Here is a 17,566-nt window from a genome sequence, read left to right as displayed (position 1 = left end):
CGCGCGTGCGCACAGCCCAGGTTTATTCCTAGTGGACACGAGTGTAGTAGGGGTTTGGTTTACCTTGCCGTCAGGCTCTGGCATTTCCTGATGCTTTAAGAGCCCACTCAAAGTAGACATACTAGGTTTTTCTTCCAGATCATTTTTGTAACTGTCTTAACATCAAAGAGCCAGCATTACCTACATTCTTAACCATCCTTGTGGGTGACAGTAAACATTTCAGATCCTCCTCTGAGGTTTTGTGCCTCAGACTTTAAGCATATCTCACACCTTAAGAAACACAGTGGGCAGTGAATCTGTCCCCTGCTGACTCCCATCTGTTTATGGATGAGGCTAGGCTAGATTTCACATAAGGCCTCGGGAAGCAACAGTGTGCAAGTGTTTAATGAACCAGATAAGAGGTTTGTTATTGCTTGATTTTTTTGAGATAGAGTCTCACTGTGTAGCCTAAACTGACTGGCCTCCAACTTAGTATGTATGTAGCCCAGGCTAACTTCTCAAAGGAAGTCCTCCTGATAGTCTCCCAACCTCTGGGATTACAGACATAATCCACACAGGCAACATGATGTTTTATCAAATGTTCATGCTCTTTACTGGTATAGTATGAAATCAAACATTTTGTGTAGTTTGTTTTATTTAAAACAGTGTCATTTTTTCTCTTCAAAACTGTTCTAATTTCATACCAAATGAGTATGCTTATGTTATACTTACAAAAATGAATAAAATAAGCAGCCATATATACCATCCATCTTAAGATATAGAACACAGCAGACAACTTAGAATGCCCTTTTCTATTTTGAAAAGGCAAACAAGGCTGCATGGTACGTATGCTGTAATATTTGTAATTTAAGAGGTGGAGGTAAGGAGGATCACAGGTTCGAGGCCAGCTGGGAACACAGCAGACTCCTGTCTCAAAGAGAAAACAACAAAGTAGCAACTGGTCTTGCAGTAAGTGTGTGTGGTTTCCTAAGGTCTGTTCAGTGTGCCTCATTTCAGGGGCATATCACAGTCACTCAGGTCTTTGAAAGAGAGAATTAACTTACGAATTAAGTGCTTTTTTAAGGACAGTAATACTGTCACTCAAGAAAATTCATTAAAACAGAACTACGGCTCTTATAAATTTGTTCAAACCATAGAATAATTAATACTGAGAAACTTCTATATCCAAGGTAATAACAAGAACTAGAAACACATTCCAAACCATGCCCCTTTCACAAGTCAAATAAGTAAAGAGTTTCTGTATATGTAACAAATTTTAAGCTTTGTTATCAAGCACAGTTGTCTTTGTGAGTTAAATGTTGATAAGCATCTTAATTTTCATGCATGTAAACTTTATTGGAGAGTAACAAGATATACACACAGTGAAGATTTCTTTCCCTTTCCCCCATCATTCACATGGGAAACAAGGTCGCTGTCATAGCAGTCTGTGCTGAGCATGGTAGCCTGTGCCTTCACGCCCAGCACTCAGGACTCTGAGGTAGAGGAGGATCTCAAGTCCCAGCCTAAGCTACCAAGTGAGACAGCGTTCCAGAGATGGGGGGTGGAGGGTTGATGAATAGAGATCTATAATTATCCTCTATAACATTTTTACATGAGAAAATCACTTTCTGAACATGAATAAACTGAGCTGCCAGGCACCGTCAGCTCAAGAGACGAAAACATCTCAGGCTCTGTGCCCTTTCCACAAGTCAGTGGCTGCTGTCTTAGTACTGCACTAACTGGGTTAATTACTGCTTACAGGTGATTTCCAACCTGTCTCGTGCCATCGGCAAGCAAAAGGAGAGGATAGAGTTAATGAAAAGCTTCTTTCGCTGGAGGATCGGCCATGTCAAATCCAGACAGGAAGTGAGTATGAGAAAGACAACTGCTGTCAGATGTCAGACTTTCTGGTGATGCACAAGAACTCTTGTCAAACTCCAAGATGTGTTTTCTAATGAGTCAGTATAAATTAGGTCCTCTGGTTTCAAAGGAATTTGATTTTGGTGCAGTTTAGAAAATCTCTCAGATTGTATTGACATGGGACATACATATTATGACAGAAAAGCCTTTTGCTGCTTCATAGTAGTTTAATAAGGATTGTATCTAACTTATAAAAACCCGGATAATGAAACTCTTTAACAAACTTGACATTGGAAGCAGTTATTTGGAAAAATATATATATATCTTAGACAGGTCATTTGCTTCCTATGTTATTTCTACTTCTGACACATCTAACTAAGAACAGCGGCGTGTATGTGTGCAGTCTCAGCTATGCAGGGTGTATGCGGCATGTATGTGCAGTCTCAGCTATGCAGTGTGTATGCGGCATGTATGTGCAGTCTCAGCTATGCAGGGTGTATGCGGCATGTATGTGCAGTCTCAGCTATGCAGGGTGTATACGCTGAGCCCAGTGTAGGAGCCCAGCCTGAGCAACATAGCAGGAGGCTGGCTCAGAAAGAAGTGCTGATGATAGTAAATGCCTAAGCACAGCCTCCTCATAAACAAGCATTACCTATTGACACATGAAGTGATGCCGGGGTGGTTGTTAGCTTAGTGTCTCCTGTAGGCATAAATGTGTGCAACCTGCTTTTAATAAGGGGTCAACCTCTCCTCTAGCCTGCCGTCCAGCAGAGCTAGTGGACTTCCCACCATGTGACTTTGTTACAGTGCCCTGGGGGAATGGCTCTGAGATTGTTCTGGATGCTGTTTCTGTTCAGATTTATGAAGGTAAACTGGCTGACCAGTACTTTCAGAGAACTTTGCTGAAGAAAGTCTGGAAGGGCTGGCACTCTGTGGTACAGAGGCAGTGGAAAGATGTGGTGGAACGTGCGTGCCAAGCGAGGGCTGAACAAGTATGTGTGCAGATCTCCAATGATTATGAAGCCAGACTAGCTATGGTAAGCTACTTTTTAAGATTTCTACTTTGCCTAATGAAATGTACAAACTCACTATTAGCTTGACTATGACTTTAAGTGTTTACATATAGCCAAGAACAAAAATTTAGAGATTTTTATCTTTATTTTAAATAAACTATGCTCTTATACAAGTTTGATATAACATAAAAGTATGAAAATTGAATTATTTTTCTCTGATTTTCAGTAATAAAACTATCAATCACTTGGATCATGAAGGGAGGGAAAAATAGACATTTAGAGTGCAAAGGCCTCTTGAAGTTATATTAAAAGGAAAAAAAACATTCTTATAATACTAAATAATATTGAAATAATTCTAGAGAGCTAGAGAGATGTCTCAGTCAACAAACTGCTTACCTATGAGCATGAGAACCCAGTTCAGTTCTCAGAGTCTAGTTTTTTACAAAGCTGGGCTCAGTGCTGCACTCTTGTAATCCCAGCACTAGAGAGGCAGAGACAGGGGGCTCCTGGCAATGAGAAGCCTGACTCATAAAACAGAGTGGACAGTAGCTGAAGAAAACGCCTGCGATCTCTGACCTCCACATGCACAAACATGCACACGTGCATCCACACAAACATGTACAAACACATACAAAAATTAATAAATTGTATAATATATATATATAATTTCTGCCGTTCAAAGTGGCATACAGAAAAAAATGTCTTTCTAGGTTTAACCTATGTTAAATTCACTATGTACTTTAAATTTTGTAAATAGCATTGATTTTTCAAAAATTCTGTTAATTTTATAAGAATTAGTTTTTTCCTCTCAAAGGAATGTGGCTTGTATAAATATATTTTATTAAATGCCCTATATAAATGGTGTATAGTTTTTAAAAGCATGACCTTTTTGCTGGGCATGGTAGCACATATCTATAATCTGAGCACTTGGGAGGCAGCGAGGACAACCTCAAGGTCTACACAGCAGGCGGAGGCCAGCCTGAGCTACATAGCACCCTGTCTCAACAACTTAATAAATAAGTAGATAGCTAGCAAAGTCTAACCTTGGTTATTTTTGACAATAATATTTTTTTTTAAGTTTATTGTACTTTTTTTTTTTGATTTTTAATATTTTTATTACATATTTTCCTCAATTACATTTCCAATGCTATCCCAAAAGTCCCCCATAGCGCCCCCCACTTCCCTACCCACCCATTCCCATTCTTTTGGCCCTGGCATTCCCCTATATTGGGGCATATAAAGTTTGCAAGTCCAATGGGCCTCTCTTTCCATTGATGGCCGACTAGGCCATCTTTCCATACATATGCAGCTAGAGACATAATCTCTCTCGTGTTTCAACCCCCCAACGCACACATGCACTTTTTATAATTCTTCAGTTATCTGGAGCTTTGGAAAATGCAAAGGCCGAAATTCAAAAAATGCAGCAGGAAAAAGACCATTTCGAAGACTCCATGAAGAAAGCATTCATGCGGGGAGTGTGTGCATTAAATCTGGAGGCCATGACCATATTTCAGAACAAAAATGAGGCAGGTGAGTGACTCATGGAAGGTTCTCTGCTTAGTTTCAAAAGGAATTTGAGGGGCTATCAGTGATTGGTTGGGTCTATACTGCTAAGACTGTGCAATGGTGTGTCTTGTCCCTACGCCCTCCATTTGTGGCTTCATAGGTCATACTCTGCTTGTAGTATACCATAAGACTTACCCTACTCGTTGTTCTTGTGCTTTAGAGCTGATGGTAGCTCTTGACGCTTGACGTTTCAGTTAGCTTTAGACATAGTAGAAAAGTAAGAAAGGTGTAAAGAGAGCAGAATCAGTAAACTTAACGGCTGCCTGTGAACAGAAACTTCATAAATGAGGCCACCTCGGCAAGAGCTGCTCACCTGCCTGTTTACACCTGACCTTTTCACGTTTTTAAGTCATGATATGCAGGGTGGCTTTATGCCAAAAACGTGTTAAACCTGTGGTGGGAGGAGTGTTTTGTGTGTGTATAGTTTTCAAAGTATAAGTGGTGTTTTATGTGGAGTAGCTGCTGTCACCAGAGTTGGAAGGCTCTTGCAACTGTAAGTATTGTTAAACTTTAACAAAGTAACAATTGCTGTTATAATATGCAGATAGCAGCCAGGCATCTGCTGGAGTCTTGAAACGCAAGTCTCCCTCAGTATCTAGAACATCTCACAGCATTTCAAACTCACATGGTCCTAGGGAAACTAGCAGAATTCTAATTTGGGGGGAGGGGAGCATCAAAAACTGGGTGAAGCTCCTTGTCCTACCTTTTGGAAGTTGGCTGCATCCACTCCCTAGATCAGGGAGGAGGGCCCTTTGTGAGAGTGCATCCCTGCAGTTAGGTAGTTAAGCAGGCAGATGGTTTGGTTCATAATTTGTGTCTTCATGGAGGAACTAATTTCTTTGACTTATAACTTGCTAATGTCAAGAATGAAAACAACCTGGTTTTGTCAAAATGGAAGTAATGAATGGATAGGGAGGATGTTGACATGGGAAAATGGATGCAAAGCTGTAATTGGAGGCCATATTTGAGGATGGCTGTGTGAAGCAGGAAGAGCTGGGTAGGCGCTCTCACCTGGGTGACCACATTCACTCCTGCAGTAGGCGTGTTTCCATGGCAGTACACTATACACTAGCTGGGCTCTAGTGGAGCACTCTTGAGTCTTACCTTTACATAAGGAAGAACATTTGTTAGCTTTCCCATGTGGGAGCTCTCACCTCCTCTGACGTCAACCAGTTAATGATACTGATGCTATTAAGTGAACAGTGAACCTCCAAGATGACCAGTATCTGCATTTTCATTAGAACTGCGTTTTAGCCATTAGTCTTTTCCTTGTTTGGAGGGTAGTAGTCTTAGTTTGTGTTGCTCTTAATTGAATGGATTTGTGATTCATAGGGATAGACTTCACAAATAATAAAAAGGAAGAGAGTGGCCCTGGTGGTCCCGGAAGAGAGCCTTCTGCTCACTTGGATACTTCTTCGTCCACAATGCCGTCAGCAGTTCCGTCACAGCTGCTGCCCTCTGGAACATTAGCAGCAGGAGTAGCCAGTGCCACTGCCTTTCCCTCCGCTGCTTCCCTGACCTCGGCCGGAGCTACATCGGCCTCTTCTGTTCATGTTCCCATCTCTGTTCTCAGTGCAGGATCTGCAGCTACTCCTGCCCCAGAAGAATCGGTCAGTACGGTTTGTGCATGTGGGTCGTATTGGTGGGGGTTTGCTCATTTTGTGTATGTAGTACCAGTCAAGCCCTCATCTCCCCAATGCTGTGAGTGGGATACAGAGGGGAAAGTCAGTGTGAGACGAGCCAACCCTCAGAAAAGTGCTCAAGGCAAAGGGACCAAAACATTAGTGTGTAGTGAAAACTAATCTAAAAATACTGTTGCAGACGTGATTTTCATTTGTATTTTTAAAACTATTCAGGAAAATTAGGTTTTGGTTGGGAAACAGACTTATCACTCACTAGCAATTGCGTCTCTGTTAGGTGTTAATTTTAACCCACAGTTGAATGAGGGGAGGAAAAGTCTTTGTCCACACTGGAAGAGCTTAGGGAGGAGGGTTGAACAGGGCTGGAGAGTATGTGTGAAGCTGTATATCTGAGGTAGTTAATGAAGCTGTTGACAGAGCCCATGATGGCTGTGACTGAGAGAGAACAGAGTACCGGCAGCCATCCACAAACTTGTCAGACTCAACTCTGCAGCCTCCTCCCTGCCCAGTGCTGCTCTCACACAAAGGCACATGATGTCCTGAAGCTCCTAAGACAATTGTCTTCCTCCTCTTCATCATTCCAGCCAGAGATAGAGGTAACAGAAGATGGCAGGAGGGATTTTAGAGCTCTCTAGCTCTCTTTCTCTCTCACTTTCTCATGGAGAGGGGTCAGAGACAGAGACACACAGACTCATTCACCCCAGGCTGGCAGCTTTGCAACCATTTTCTGCATCAGTCTTCCTAGTGTTGAGGTTACAGGTGTGAACAGCATCATTCATCTTTGGTGTACATCCTAAACCTGGCAGGTCGTGACTAGGCACTGCACTTTGGAGAGCTCTCCATAATGGACAAGAACAGAGTTGGCCAGACAATTGGTTAGAGCACTCTTCTAGCTCACTTGAATTTCCTCCTTTTAGAGCTACTAATTTTAGAGAAAAATATGCTGAGATCTGCTGCTTGCCGTGTTTGCTCTTGCCTGAAGTTAAAATGCATAGCACATGTGCACATAGTAAGAGAAATCTCAATGTGTGGAGGAGTTTTGACTCAGAAATAAGACTAAAATTCAACCCTGACATATGTTCAACTGTGTTTATTTTCCAAGATTATACATTCTGAAGTGCAAGCCTATGTAGATTATCTCATTTAAATAAACACAGTAGGAGTTTATTTAAATTTCTGACTTGCCATTCATGTTTCATATCCAGATAACATACCCAGAGCTAGACTTTTTAGAATCTCCTTAAACTAGGACTACCTCAGAGTCTGCATTTACACCTGACCCTGCGGGCACATGAGTGAGCTTGCTCACTGTCCTAATGTCGCTCACAGATGATTCTGAAGGCTTCGAAACAGGGAAAGCATAGTATTGTGTAGACAGCCTTTCTCATTTATGCCCACACACGCACACACTGCACCCACACATAACTCCAGTTGTTGTGGTATCTGTGGGCATCCGGCTTTGTGTTCAGTCTTTGTTCATATTTGTGTATGTGGTACTAAGGACCTAAGCCAGCCACGCTCTCATCTGCAAGCATGGTCAGTGGACTTGGAGAACATCGAGAAAACAGTCAGTATGAACACAGTCAGAGCTTATAAGACCTCACAGCAAGCACAGGTCTGTACCAGGCTGCACCAGATCCTTAGCATGTATGTTTTGGCTTCCAGTTTAGTGGATTGGTTGGTTGGTTGGTTGGTTGGTTGGTTGGTTGGTTGGTTGGTTGGTTTGTTAGTTTGTTTTGGCTTTGGGGGTTCTGTTTTATTTCGTTTTGGATTTTTAATTTTGTTTTGTTTTCTTTTGGTGTTTAGTTGGTTGGCTGGTTTGGTTTTTCAAGACAAGATTTCTCTGTGTAGCCCTGGTTGTCCTGGAACGAGCTCTGTAGACCAGGCTGCTTCCTGAGTGTGTGCACAAGTGTGTCTCTGATTCTTCTGCCTTCTCTTGGGCTCTTTTCCTTCTGTTTATTTGTTTCGTTTAATTCTAATGTGTTAGGTTTTTTTAATCTTACTGTATTTTATTATTATCCCTTAGAAGCCCATTTGTTTTCTAATGAGAGACAGAAAGGGAGTGGATCTGGATGGGGGGGTGGTAGTAACTGGGAGGAGTAGAGGGAGGGGAAACTGTAATCAGGATATATTACGTGAGAAAAATTTATTTTCAGTAAAAGGGGAAAAAGAGTAGAGTGTGTGTGTGTGTGTGTGTGTGTGCACGCGCGCGCGCATGTGTTACTTGGATCAATCCACAGAAAGTATTCAAGATAGAAAGTGACTAAAATATTAGTTAATAGTGAAAAATGGAAAGTAATCCACAAGTCCTGTTGCAGATGTGATAGCTACCACACAGACACACATGCAGTGCCTGAAGAATCTAGAAGACTCACAGGTGACCCTTCCTGTAAGTCCAGTGTGAGGGGTTCTCCTTCGTGTGATTCTAGTACTTGGCTCGCCTCAGATATGTCTTGTTTTAGAAAGAAACATAAGTCCAGCCTGTCTCAGCTGCACCCAGCCCCACCACACAAATTCTGTTTCGCATCACAGAGCAGGACAGTAGGTGGCACTGTACTCCTCCGATTCTGGGAGTGTAGTTGGAGGGACATGCTGTTGGGTGGGATTCCAAGCTGTTTACTGAAGTGTTCCATCAGAAGGGAAAAGCAATAAGTGGTGTGAGGTCATTGGTACTGTTTTCCCTTTTATAAACAAGGAAACTGAGGCTCACAGAGGGACCTGTGGACCTAACTAGCAGCTGTCATCTCTGACACCAGGAGGAACCAATAGGTGACCACGTGCTCAGAAGAGCCAATGGACGCCAGGCTGGATGTGGTTACTGGTGATAAAGAAATCACGTTTCTGCTCTAAGCCTTCCTCAATGCGCTCTTTTATTTCCAAACTAGCAAAAGGTTCAACACTGTCTTCTAGTTTTGTTTTCTCCCTGCAGCAATCTTTTCTAATAATTTTTTTATATAAATTCTTTCTAAAATATCCTCATGCATTTTTGATACAGCTCTTTTCTCTACCCGTTTAAGCTATTTGGATTACTTACAGATTAATTTGTAAATGTATATGGTATATGTGTTGCAGGGATACCCAAAAGAGGATGTCTGATCTCCTGGAGCCGTAGTGCTTGTAAGCCACGTGATGTAGTGCTGAGAACAAACCCCAGGTCCTCTGGAAGATGGGGAAGTGCTCTAAACGGGGTTGTCTCTCCAGCCTCCACTTACTGTAGACACAAAACAGCTAGCAAGTGACAAACCATTAGAGTCAACTCTTACAAACACGCAGGTCCTTGATGGTGACGTGTCTAAATTTATGTGACTACAGATGGAATCTTTACATATGTCTTTAGCCGAGGGCCGATTTTCATCACACTGGAGGTGTCCTACCACAGTTCCCAGATTGGTTGACAGTAGCTGCTCATCCGTATTTTCTGGCTACTCTGGTGTTTCTCATTCCAAACTCTTCTGAGTTTTCTTGTACTGCCTCTTTCTCCAAGTGCGATGGGCTGTTATGAATCAGGTGTGTTTAACACCTTCCTGTGTAATTGGGCAGCCATAAAGTTAGAGGCTCAGTTGTACCGCAATTTTCTGTACTTGGCAAGGATTTAGTAATTGGGGCTTCTCCCGCAATGCTGATTTCCCTTGGCACTGGAGTTACAGGTGCTTGTATGCTACCTGAGTTGGTTGCTGGGATTTAAACCCAGTTCCTCTGAAAAACAGTATATATGCACTTACCCACTGAGCTATATTTGCAGCCGTTAAACATCTTAAAATTTAGAAGATCCATAAAGCTCTCTATTAAAATGCAGTTCTACACTTTCAGCAGTAGCCCTCAACCCTCCCCGAGCTATTAGGGGTTTCACCCAGACCCTGTTCCTCAGCCGTGTGTTCTTGTCATTGGTATGTCTGTTAATCTGAAACAGTATCTGTTGACTTCCACCTATGGATGAAGGATTCCACCTTTTGACATAGTCTTAGCTTCTGCTGTCCCCACCATCCTTCTTTCTGTGTGTTAATGTTTACATATAGCTATTCCAACTTTAAATTAAATCAGTACTTGAGATTCCTGTGTAAGTATAGCTAAGCCTTGAATATACACACACACATACACACACACATATACACACACACATATACACACACACATTTATACACACACACACACACATACATACATTTCCTTCCAGCGTGTTTTTTGTTCCTAGAATTAATTGCTTCATTTTTGCCTTTGCTTGGGTTTTTATGGAACTAAACTGAATTCTTTCCAGATTTTTTAAGGAATTGCACAACCCTTTTAAATGTTGTTTTCCTTTGAGTTGCTATAATTTCCCCAGAGCCAAGCCTCCTTCATTATCCTCTCCCTGATTGAATAGACAGGTTTGATCATCTCCAGCTGCATGCAGATAAAGAGAGAATCTTAATCTTGGATGGCCAGACCACCGGGAAAGGACCATTATATAGTCAATGTTTTTGGAAGAGCCATTGAGGAAAAAATGCATTTAGATTAATAGTTCATACTGCGCTTTTAGTTACACCCAAATCAGTACATGTTAGAAGAGCATAATTACTCCAGCTGTGCAAAGCAGATTATTTTCTCCTTCAAGTAAGAAGAGTGTGATAATTTAAAACATGGGCCTGAGAAAATGGCTCAGCCCATAAAAGTACTTGAGGACCTAACTTCAAATCTCAGCACTTATTTTCAGAAAAGCCAGGCATGGTTGCATATGACTCTAACCCCAGCATATGGGGATAGGGGTGCACAGGGGAGACAGATAGGTGGCCTGGGAGCTTGAAGGCCAGCCAGCCTAAATGAAGCAGTGAGCTTCTGGTTCAGTGAGAGACCCTATCTCAAGGCATCATGTCTGAGCAATCGAGAGGCACCCAGCATCTTCTCTGGTTTATGCATGTACATGTACAAGCACACACACAGATTAAAACCGGAGGGAGGGAGGGAGGGAGGGAGGGAGGGAGGGAGGAAGGAAGGAAGGAAGGAAGGAAGGAAGGAAGGAAGGAAGGAAGGAAGGAAGGAAGGAAATGCATGGGGAAAATGTATCTGCAGTCCTTAAAAGAAGTTAATATTCATCAGAAATTATTAAATGTTTTGTTTATTGAAATGGGAATCAAACCCTTAGGTCCATTCATGGTAGACAAAAACCACTTGATAATATTCTCAGCCCAGCTGATGCTTGTGTGTGTGTGTGTGTGTATGTGTGTATGTGTGTGTGTGTGTTAGGCTTACAGGTTCATACCACCCTGCCCAGATCTTTGGAGCTATTATATTGTTTACTAGCAACCATCCTTTCCATTTCTAACCAAGTTAGACGGTAGATAAGTTATAATTTAAATATGAAACATGAATGGAGAACTGCAAGTTAAAGAGCATCACCTTATACTGTGATGAGCATTTACGTTGTTAACTGCTCTTGATATGCATGTAGGCTTTCTTCTTTTTTTTTTTAATTTTTAATATTTTTTATTACATATTTTCCTCAATTACATTTCTAATGCTATCCCAAAAGTCCCCCATAGCGCCCCCCACTTCCCTACCCACCCATTCCCATTCTTTTGGCCCTGGCATTCCCCTATATTGGGGCATATAAAGTTTGCAAGTCCAATGGGCCTCTCTTTCCAGTGATGGCCCACTAGGCCATCTTTCGATACATATGCAGCTAGAGACAAGAGCTCCGGGGTACTGGTTAGTTCATCATGTTGTTCCAACTATAGGGTTGCAGATCCCTTTAGCTCCTTGGGTACTTTCTCTAGCTTCTCCATTGGGAGCCCTGTGATACATCCAATAGCTGACTGTGAGCATCCACTCATAGTCTCACAAGAGACAGCTATATTTGGGTCCTTTCAGCAAAATCTTGCTAGTGTATGCAATGGTGTCCGCGTTTAGAAGCTGATTTTGGGATGGATCCCTGGATACGGCAGTCTCTAGATGGTCCATCCTTTCATCACAGCTCCAAACTTTATCTTTGTAACTCCTTCCATGGGTTTTTTGTTCCCAATTCTAAGAAGGGGCACAGTGTCCACATTTTGGTCTTCATTCTTCTTGAGTTTCATGCGTTTAGCAAATTGTATCTTATATCTTGGGTATCCTAAGTTTTGGACTAATATCCACTTATCAGTGAATACATATTGTGTGAGTTCCTTTGTGATTGTGTTACCTCACTCAAGATGATGCCCTCCAGGTCCATCCATTTGGCTAGGAATTTCATAAATTCATTCTTTTTAATAGCTGAGTAGTACTCCATTGTGTAAATGTACCATCATTTCTGTATCCATTCCTCTGTTGAGGGACATCTGGGTTCTTTCCAGCTTCTGGCTATTATAAATAGGGCTGCTATGAACATAGTGGAGCATGTGTCCTTCTTACCGGTTGGGACATCTTCTGGATATATGCCCAGGAGAGGTATTGCTGGATCCTCCGGTAGTACTATGTCCAATTTTCTGAGGAACCGCCAGACTGATTTCCAGAGTGGTTGTACAAGCTTGCAATCCCACCAACAATGGAGGAGTGTTCCTCTTTCTCCACATCCTCGCCAGCATCTGCTGTCACCTGAATTTTTGATCTTAGCCATTCTGACTGGTGTGAGGTGGAATCTCAGGGTTGTTTTGATTTGCATTTCCCTGATGATTAAGGATGTTGAACATTTTTTCAGGTGCTTCTCTGCCATTCGGTATTCTTCAGGTGAGAATTCTTTGTTCAGTTCTGAGCCCCATTTTTTAATGGGGTTATTCGACTTTCTGGAGTCCACCTTCTTGAGTTCCTTATATATATTGGATATTAGTCCCTTATCTGATTTAGGATAGGTAAAGATCCTTTCCCAATCTGTTGGTGGTTTTTTTGTCTTATTGATGGTGTCTTTTGCCTTGCAGAAGCTTTGCAGTTTCATGAGGTCCCACTTGTCAATTCTCGATCTTACAGCACAAGCCATTGCTGTTCAATTCAAGAATTTTTCCCCTGTGCCCATATCTTCAAGGCTTTTCCCCACTTTCTCCTGTATCATCCAGTGGTAACCAATAAAGCCTTTAAATGTTGAAGCTGCTTTTTTATAGCATCATTCCACTTAAATATTGTTTACTAAATGTAATAGAGTACAGAAAAAAAAAGAAACTAATCTGTTGTACGAAATCACTCTTTAAAATTATTTAAATTATTTTATTTATGAAACATATTGATAACGCTTTTTAAAAGCAGAACAAAAACATTTACGTAATGATGCCATTTAGGATAAAAGTCATGACACAGACAGTGGTTGGTGATGAAGGATGAGTGGGATGAGCGAGAGAAGGGGACATGTGAGGAGGTGACATGTTTGATGGAGTAATTACATGTGGAATGGAAAGAATTGCATGCAATAAAATGGTGCAGCCATGTGTACACAGGCCTGGTGCCTGGTGTCCGTGTGGTTTTACTTCAGGTAAGACTTGATCCTTGCAGGAAACCTAAGAGAACACACAAGGGGACTTCCTGGCAGTCTGTCCTTTCATAATCAGGTTTTAAATCTCAAGAACTTTTTAAACACTAGCATGCCCAGGTTAAAGGAATATTTTGGAGTTTGGGAATGTTGAGTTTTTGTTTTGTCTTTTTGTCTCACTGGGTTTTAAGTACTGTGTGCGTTCTTTGAAAGTTATGGAACCAAGTAATGTCAATCATGCCCTGGCTCTCCCACCAACCGGGTATTGGTTTTTGTTTGTAGTACGCACCAAGAGTCGTGACTGCAGCCCAGCAGAAAGCTGGGAAGACAATTACAGCCCGGATCACAGGCCGGTGTGATTTTGGTTCCAAAGCTAGAATCAACAGCAGTTTGGCGATAATGGGAGTCTCTCCTCCCATGGGCTCCGTTGTGGTGGAGAAACATCATCCAGTTACAGTGGTAAGTTCTGCCGGAAGTCTGCCCCTCGTCAACCCTGATAGTCATGGTCGGTCATTGTTCTGTCATTTACTCTGTGTGACCCACACTTACGATGTCTCCTGGTAAGAAATATGTTTATTCCAAATGGCATAAAAATCATGAACTAGAAAAAGTAATCCAGCATGTGGACTGCTTAAACAATAAACTATAAAGATTTCATGCCAAAAAGAATCAGGGTACCCATAAATCAGCCATTCATGCAGTGGGGCCTTAAGTACATAAGTATAAGAAAATGCCCTTGCATTGAAGTCTATGTTCTTGCTCTTGCATTTCTCACCTCGTTTAATGGCCTAACATGTCTTACCTAGCATGTCTCACTTAAAAGACAGTGAGTTGCAAGAATTCTGTGCTATAAAGAAAGGTGCATAGACTCACAGTGGAGCGAAGTACAAACCTGCCCTGTTTTCCCTCCACTTTGCTGCCTGCTGCATCTAAACAGATGCCTCAAGTCCAGTAGTGCAGCCTCCGTCTTCTCTTCTGTGAGGCAGCTTTGGTGAGAGGACTGAGCTTGTTCAAAGTTACTAGAAAAGGAACAGGAGATTTTCTGGGGGTTTTTGTTTTGCTTTGTCTTAAATCTTTGAGTCTTTGCTTGCAAGTACATCTGTGCACCACGTGTATTCCTGGTAACATAGCCCCCGAACTGGAGTTGTGAGCCACCATATGGGTGCTGGGAATCAGACCTCAGTCCTCTGGAAGAGCAGTAAGTGCTGCATCTAAGCTATCTTTCCAGCCCTTGTATTTTGGAGAGGAAAAAAAATGAGAAACTAGAATCTCTTTATTATTTAAATGTTTTAATTGAATTAAAATGTAATTCCATCATGTCTCTACTTTCTTTCTACCCATCCCACATGTCTGGCCCTCCTACCCCCTCCCAAATTCAGCTTGCTTTATATCAGCTTGTTGTTATGATGGAGCAGAATCTCTCTACTTAGATTAAGTCACTCTAAGCAACTCATCCTTTCCTGGTCACCTTAATTCAGTTCAGGAGATGCAATTAACCCTCCATCGTATAATGTATTCTAACCTACAGTTTAAGGGACTAGAATCTTAGAATCACTCTTTCTTTCTTCCTTCCTTCCTTCCTTCCTTTTTTCTTTCTTTCTTTTATTGGATATTTTATTTATTTACATTTCAAACATTATCCCCTTTTCTAGTTTCCCTTTCAGGAACCCCCTATCCTACACCCCCTCCCCCTGCTTCTATGAGGGTATTCCTCACCCTCCCCACCCTGGCATTCCCCTACAATGGGGCATCAAGCTTTCCCAGGGCCTCTCCTCTCATTGATGCCTGACAGGGCCATCCTCTGCTTCATATGCATCTGGAGCCACGGATCCCTCTGTGTGTGCTCTTTGGTTTGTGGTTTAGTCTCTGGGAGCTCTGGGGGGTCTGGTTGGTTGATACTGTTGTTCTTCATATGGGTTGCAAACCCCACCAGCTCCTTCAGTCCTTTCTCTAACTCCTCTATTAGGAACCTTGTGCTTAGTCCAACGAAACCATCGGACTGAGCACAGGGTCCCCACTGAGGTGCTCTTTCCTTAGTTGTTCCCTCCTGGGCTCCCTGCTGCTCTTAAACATGTTTGCAGTACTTGCCTGGTAGTTGGTGGCTGTGAATCAGATATCCATAAACTCCTTCTGTTACTGCTTAGTTTTTGTCTGTTTTATTTTGGGTTTGTTTGTTTGGGGGGGGGGTGCAGTTTTGAGACAGAGTTTCTCTGTGTAGCCCTGACTGTTTTAGAACTCACTCTGTAGACCAGGATGACCTTGAACTCAGGTCCAACTGCCTCTGCCTCCAGAGTGCTGGGATTAGAGGCGTTGACCAACACCCAGGTCCTTTATGCTGTTTTGTTTCCCAGGAATCAATACGTAAAACTAACAGAAACTATTATTACCAATAAAGCCTGGGTCTGTTTGCAGTGCCTTTGCCGATTTGCTGGGTACTGACTTGCTTCTGGAGCGAATCTGGTGCTCTGCTGTATCCTGTAGGTCATAATGCCCATGGGAAGCCTGGTCTAACCCTGCAGTTCCTCTTACCCATCCCCAGGGAAAAACAGCTCTGATAAACTGTGTCATATTTCATGCTTAGCAACTAAAATTTCATACCAGCTGTAAGGATCTCTCATTTGTGGTAGCTACCCATATGTTTATAGTCAGAGAAGCATCAGTATAAGATCCCTTCAGAAGGCAGGTTACTTTTCCATTTCTCCATTAGAGTGCTCACTTTAAAAAAAAAATTTTATTTATTTATTTATTATATGTAAGTACACTGTAGCTGTCCCCGGACACCCCAGAAGAGGGCATCAGATCTCACTACGGATGGTTGTGAGCCATCATGTGGTTGCTGGGATTTGAACTCACGACCTTTGGAAGAGCAGTCGGTGCTCTTAACCACTGAGCCACCTCTCCAGCCCTAGAGTTCTCACTTTTAAGACAGAATTGTACATGAGGACCCTGTTTTCAAGAAGTTTGTTTTTTAAACAAAATTATTCAGTCTTTGAGATACATGGTAAGTATACTGACTAAATGCCTTTTTTGTAAGGTTTTTGTGTATGAGTATTTTGCCTTCTTATATATCTGCACCACCACGTGAATTCCTGGGTTCCACAGAGATAATTCTTGTGAACCACTGTGTGAGTGCTAAGAACCAAACCCAGGTCCTCTTAACGGCTGAGCCATCACTTCTGCCTCTAAAATTGTACTTGAAATATTTTGCAGATAAGTCTTTCTAAGTGATGTCCTATAATAGAAATATTTGTATATCACTAAGAGCTTAACTCGATACAAATCCCACCGCCAGCCACGAAGACATTGTAGCAGGTACAATAAAGTCTTCAGCTGTCTCATATGTATGTGTAGGACCGTGTACTTAGACATACAGTACATGTTTGTACATAGCACAGATGTGGACTGAGTCTGCCCTCCTGACTTTAGTTCTTTGGCAATCACATTTCAAAATCCCCTTGGGCTTTGAACTAGTGTGCAGATCATTCTGCCCTCCATGTCTGGATCTGTCCTCCACATCCAGTTCTTTCCTTGCTTAGGAAAATGTGGTCCAACCAGATAAGGTGGCATGTTCCTTATTCCCAGCATCTGGGCAAGTGGATCACAAGTTTGAGTTCAGCCTGGGATACATAGCAAGACTTCAATGAAGGAAAGAGAAATTAAGAGAGCCTCCTGGGGAGCCTTCTCTGTGTGGCTGTAAAATGTCCAGTCTGCTCCAAAGTGAAAGCTGAGGTCAGTTTCAGCATGGTTAGAAGCCGGACCTCGGCTGGATAGAATAAAGGCTTTGTGGCTTGGAGCTGACCCCCATCCAAACATCAGGAAGTCCCTTTCTGTACTTGGCCTATGTGGACCTTTTCCTCTTAGACCTCTTAGAGCACTGGTTCCCAAGGCTCTGAAACAAGGCCCTGTTTTTTTAAGAGTGGTTGTTGAGTCAGTGGGTTCCTTTGGGAGAAGGACTTCACTGTGTTTGTTTGAATGGAAGCTCCACCCAGTGCATTGCTGGTATCTACGGGATGTCAAATATCTTTTGGTTTGGGTTAGAGGTGATGAAATGATAGTTACATATAGATTCAGATTATTAAAGCAGTCTCTTATCTTCACAG

The 17,566-nt window shown here is 42.2% G+C and overlaps 1 protein-coding gene across 1 annotated transcript in view; it reads left to right on the top strand.

Annotated features, from left to right (window-relative positions):
* The window catches only part of Poc5 (POC5 centriolar protein), a 29,880-nt gene that overhangs the window by 11,211 nt on the left and 1,103 nt on the right, over positions 1–17,566 (top strand). Inside the window, exons 7-11 of the mRNA XM_021180324.3 lie at positions 1,741–1,845; positions 2,697–2,876; positions 4,229–4,382; positions 5,751–6,028; positions 13,749–13,925. Of these exons, the coding sequence (XP_021035983.1) occupies positions 1,741–1,845; positions 2,697–2,876; positions 4,229–4,382; positions 5,751–6,028; positions 13,749–13,925 (894 nt within the window). The remainder of the gene's footprint in view (positions 1–1,740; positions 1,846–2,696; positions 2,877–4,228; positions 4,383–5,750; positions 6,029–13,748; positions 13,926–17,566) is intronic.

Source organism: Mus caroli, unplaced genomic scaffold (assembly GCF_978045245.1).
Source record: "Mus caroli unplaced genomic scaffold, Mus_caroli_1 scaffold_15, whole genome shotgun sequence".
In the NCBI taxonomy this organism is placed as follows: domain Eukaryota; kingdom Metazoa; phylum Chordata; class Mammalia; order Rodentia; family Muridae; genus Mus; species Mus caroli.
This window is presented reverse-complemented; position numbering and strand designations above follow the sequence as displayed.